The sequence below is a fragment of the Atta colombica genome, unplaced genomic scaffold (genome assembly GCF_001594045.1).
Source record: "Atta colombica isolate Treedump-2 unplaced genomic scaffold, Acol1.0 scaffold243, whole genome shotgun sequence".
Classification (NCBI taxonomy): domain Eukaryota; kingdom Metazoa; phylum Arthropoda; class Insecta; order Hymenoptera; family Formicidae; genus Atta; species Atta colombica.
This window is the reverse complement of record NW_017259342.1, coordinates 537,379-542,609: the sequence shown is the minus strand read 5'-3', so window position 1 is coordinate 542,609 and position 5,231 is coordinate 537,379. Positions and strand designations below refer to the sequence as shown.

Here is a 5,231-nt window from a genome sequence, read left to right as displayed (position 1 = left end):
ACCGTAGGTCTAATAATCTTCACTTCAGTGGTTTACCGTTTTAATATTCGCGTAAAAAGTACGAGCGTGCATTATATTTAGGTTTATCGCCCTCACGTATGAAATCTGCAATATAATCGAGCATAAAGTTCGATTTCCTGTAACATCTTATTATCAAAATCTCGAAGGTAGAAAATTCTAACTTGAAATTCAATTATATTATTAATTAAAAATTTATATTATATTAAGTAATTAATATATAATATTATATTAAGTAATTAATATAATATATATAATATAACAATATATAATTTATTTTAATAATGGTTATTTTAAAATAGGAAAAAGAGAGAAAACAAAAAATATAGTTTGAGATAAATTCTCTAACAAAAAATATAGTTTGAGATAAATTCTCTAAATTCTCTTTTTTAAGAAAATATTGATAAAGTAGGAAAAGTTATGTGGAAAAGTTAATGTTAACTTTCGTTCACTTTCAGGAGTATTGGCCATACAAAACGATAAAACATCTTCTCGAATGTCTCGGGAAAATATCGTGTTGAGTGCTAGTGCTTACACTGGTCCTGAAAAAACATCCAGTAGGAGTCATCCAGACGAATCTTGGACTTTCCAAAGAACCGTTCCGGCGTTTCAGCTAGAAAGCTCGAAAAACGTTAACGATTACGATAGGGAGGAGACCAGAATTGTGTTCAAAGATACGAGTCACGACGAATCTATCAACGAACTAACATCGTCAAAGCACGTGGCCCATATTGATGGTAATAACATCGAGACGAAAGCCGGCGAGTACTATCAGTAAGCTTCATTCCGTTTCTATGAATACTGATAAAAGGGCGAATTACACGCAAAGGACAAAGTTCTATATAAACGTAAATGGGTTCTTCGTATTAATAGTACAGCTATATAAGAGCCTGCTGTGAGCATTAGATGTCGGTATTTGCTTCAATTACGTGAATCCATCAGAGTTTCAATTAACTTGATCTGTGTTTCTACTTCGAGTATGATATAAAGAAGAGAACTAAATATATTATATATTAATAATAATCAACGTAAATTACGATTAGTTTTAATTCTAGTTAAAAGTATGATTAATCTCCTAAAATAATTTATTATTACAAACAGTATAGTGCCTACTACTAGCGAATCGATGTCGGGGGAAGGACAAGGGGCTCCGCTGAGAGTAGATCTTCTGTCGGAGCCCCATCAGCTGGTTGGCGCGCCGAGGCAACGATCACAGCATTCGCTAGCAGATCAGCAGCGGCGAGGTCGTCAAGAGACCTCGAGGACCTATAGCGTGCCGCCAATTTTGCAAACCGCTCCACCAGGTAGACAAGCAAATCCTGATATACAGGACATTATCACCGGTATCGTCAAGTTGCTCAATGGCAATGTAAATGTAGCCGCGAACACCGTGAGGCCATTGAGGCCGATACAAGCCACGAGGTAAATCGAATAATTTTAATTTTCCTACACAGAAAAGACTGTTTTACTAAAGCTAAAAAATTTAAATAGATATAAATTAAAAAATAACTTTGTTGAACTATCAAAATAATTATATTGTGTATGTTGTGTATGCTCAAACAAATTGCTATGATATCAAAATTTTTTGCCTATTATGCTTGAAATTCTTATTCTTAATTATTTTGATAATCCAATAAAATCATTTTCAGATCTATATTTTTTTAGATATTCAGCAAAATCATCTTTTACACAATACTATTACATGATTTAATTAATTTCTTTTAGCATTAGAATTGTTAATTTTTAGAATTATTAATTTTTGAAAATATTATTTTACATATTTTTGCGTATTTATGTTATATATTTATAAGACAAATATTAAGAGACTGTGGGGGGAATGCTTTTATATTTAAAAAATATTACATAAGATAAATTTTTGGCGCAAAAAGAATCCCAAAAATTCGTATTAATTATTATTTCAATAAAGATGCATGCATGACAAGTACGCATATATGTCTCATTGGCAATGACATTGAATTTGCAGGATCAATAACAGAGGACCACCCAGAATATCAGATGTGCCACCATTACCATCAGACTTTGACACTCCTGGCATGAATCCACCGCCGCCACCGTCGTCACATCCTTATCCATTTGAAAAGCCCCCTGCACCTGACAGACCGTTGTTGCCACCTGAGAGACCCATAAGGCCCTTTATCAGCGGAGTGCCATTACCAGAACAAGTCGTGCCGCCTTGGAGTTGGGATTCTTCTTATAGTACGTTGTACAACCGTAAATAATTACGCACTTAATTAATTATTTATTTCGCATGGTTGCTTTAACATAACGGGACGTGGATATACAAAACGAAATAATTTTCCGGGTAATTTTATGTGAAATGAAATGAGATTTATTTAATTATAATTACAAAATAATCTTTATTTTATTAAAATTATACAGAAAAAATTAATTAATTTTTCTTTAAAGATGGGAACAGACGACCACCACCTTACCCTCCGCTATCATCATTGGATTCCTCCTTCCACCGCGACAAAAACCTTTCAACGACAGAGAACTCGCAGTATGATTTAAAACCGGAATCCGAAACGCCTCAGGAGAGTTCTACAATAAAGAAAGATGCTAGTCATCAAGAAACACTTATCGACGACGATACTAAGAATTATGCGAACGATTCTAGCAAAGATCAAGTTGAAACCACGGTGGCGGCCAGTGATTCAATTATTCAGAATGCAACGAAGAAACACGAACCCGAAGAGTCTACAAAGAAGCCTATTAATCACAAATATTATACACCGTCGAAGGAAAACAAAATCAATAGTGAAGAAACATTGATTCTTGGTCTTGCTTCGGACGTCACTTCGACTCACACGACACCACATCTGGAGTCTTCGATAGCATCTTCGAACAGTGAGATCAAAGTTACAAAATCTTCGAAAAACGAAGAAAAAACGTTTTTGACATCTAAAGGAGAAAAATCGTCCGAGAAAGTTACCTCGACCACCTCGAAGACTTTTTCGACCTTGAATATCGAGACCAGTTCGTCGGTCCAAGTGATCGAATCTATGTCGACAAGAGTTGTCCTTCGACCGACTGCGACTACCATGAAATCAAGTGTTGATACTAAGTTTGAGGTGAGTTTGGAGCCTAGTAGCACATCAGATATCGAATACATAGAAACGACATCCAGCATTTCGACACCGACCGATGGTCTCCCTACGACTTACTCGAAGAACTTGGTCACGACGGAGAAAAACATTCATCCCACAACTTCGATATTCACGAAAAATACAGGTAAATAAAATTACATTAGAGACGTGCATAAATATTAGATTATTAAGAAAGTTTTGAATCACCCTTCGAGTTTTACGTACATCAACGGTTTTTACATATAAATTTATTCAGAAATAACAATTATTCCTCAAAATCATTGTGTTCGAAAACTGTTCATCCAATCTATTTGCTGTCGTATTCTCGATACCATTAGTCTAGAGGTATCAAAATATTTCAATCCAGCCCGCATATATAGTTCTGCTTCTGCATTGTTTAATTATGGTCTGTTTCACTCAATGAAACATTTCTTGCAAGAACGATAATTTGAAAGTTTTTTGCTGTTGAGCACGTTAAGATAACTTGTTAGGAGATCTTCGTGTCTAAAGAATCCGAATGATTATACCGAGATCAAAAGCAATTAGCAGAATGGTGGCGAATGATTGTTCAACGTGATGGCTTTTCGTTTAGGAAGTAATATTGTTTCTGAATAAATATATATGTAAAAATCGAAAGGTGACTTAAAACTTTTCTAGCAATCTAATATTATTACATTATTTTTATTTATACCATAGTATTTTTGCACTATCATGCTTATATGCATATTAATGTATAATCCAAAATTAATATGAATTATTTATTATGAATGAATAAATAATTTATGTGAAACTATGTGAGATACGATTATAATCGTAATATAGGATCCACTGAACGATATCGTCCGCGACCTGGGATTGTCCTGGACGATACTTTGGATTATACTGGAGCGCAAGGATTACCAAGTCAAAGACCTTATGTACCCTCGAGACATCCATCCTTTGGTGACGTCTTTGACGTAACAGTTTCGGCTATTCAAGGACCTGGAGGAAGTTCTGGTAATTTTTGTTTAAATATAAAAAAATGAGAAATCTTTTTAAGTGACTGGGAACTTTCATTAACTTTAATTATTTTTTAATTTAATTTAGGGGAGAGCGTTAGAGTGTCTCTAAATTCAGGCGGCAGCAGTGGTGATGTTATATTAACTTCTGCAATAGGCGGAGAAGGTTTTGTGAGTATTGACGGGAAAAGAACGTATCTGAATCTATTCGATACCACGGAACGGACGCCCGCACCTACCCATGTACAACCACAACCACCTAGAACGCAACCACCATCCATCATCGGCACTGGGTATACCTTGATTTAATAGAATGCTTTTTCGAGAATATATTATGTCAGTAAAAAGAAATATATTTTTAAAAGCTTTTTGATTTAAATCTTCTGCCAAAGTTCTGTTAGATGATTTATTAATAATTTGTTTTCTGTATCCTTGGAAAAAAGTTCACAATGATAAGACGGCTAACTTGGTCAAGGATTAATATATATTACATAAAAAGTTTCAATTTTTCTTATCCAGTCTTGCTATTCCACAACCGGACTCTCCTGTTGTCACTTCCCGTCCGAATGTACCAAATCGGAGGCAACCACCGTTATATCGAAGACCGACGCAGCCACCTGTCAGAATAGACACTTGTATCGTAGGTGACACAAGTACGTGCGACGCAAGTCAACACGAAGCTTGCGCGACGGTTCAAGGAGTATCAGCTTGTCACTGCAAGCCAGGATATGCGAGATTACAGCATTCGTTGCCATGCAAAAGTTAGTAAGCGTTTAAAAATCACAAGATGTTATGTTTGCATCCCGTATTTCTTTTTCAGAGATTGTCAGTATTGTCGTATCAATTAGAGTTGACAAATTTTATGACAAGAAAGTCGTATGGGACCGAGGACTAGCTGACAAAGATTCGGAATCTTATCAAACTCTTGCTTATGAGGCTAATAGAGCCGTAAGTATATAAATTAAATATAACAATTAAAGTTATTACATTTATTTAATTATTATAATTCTTAATTATTATTTAAAATATGAATAAAACATTTAAAAAATAACTTAAATTCTTTTTTTTAATAAATTTTATATTTTAGCTAACTAATTAAATAGTGTAT

The 5,231-nt window shown here is 34.6% G+C and overlaps 1 protein-coding gene across 1 annotated transcript in view; it reads left to right on the top strand.

Moving 5' to 3' along the window:
- Nucleotides 1–481: 481 nt before the first annotated feature.
- LOC108688853 overlaps nucleotides 482–5,231 on the top strand; it is an 8,049-nt gene continuing 3,299 nt past the window's right edge. The window contains exons 1-8 of the mRNA XM_018195357.1: nucleotides 482–792; nucleotides 1,120–1,440; nucleotides 2,003–2,235; nucleotides 2,446–3,270; nucleotides 3,948–4,121; nucleotides 4,212–4,416; nucleotides 4,643–4,884; nucleotides 4,944–5,071. Coding sequence (XP_018050846.1) covers nucleotides 515–792; nucleotides 1,120–1,440; nucleotides 2,003–2,235; nucleotides 2,446–3,270; nucleotides 3,948–4,121; nucleotides 4,212–4,416; nucleotides 4,643–4,884; nucleotides 4,944–5,071 — 2,406 coding nt within the window. The 5' untranslated portion in view covers nucleotides 482–514. The remainder of the gene's footprint in view (nucleotides 793–1,119; nucleotides 1,441–2,002; nucleotides 2,236–2,445; nucleotides 3,271–3,947; nucleotides 4,122–4,211; nucleotides 4,417–4,642; nucleotides 4,885–4,943; nucleotides 5,072–5,231) is intronic.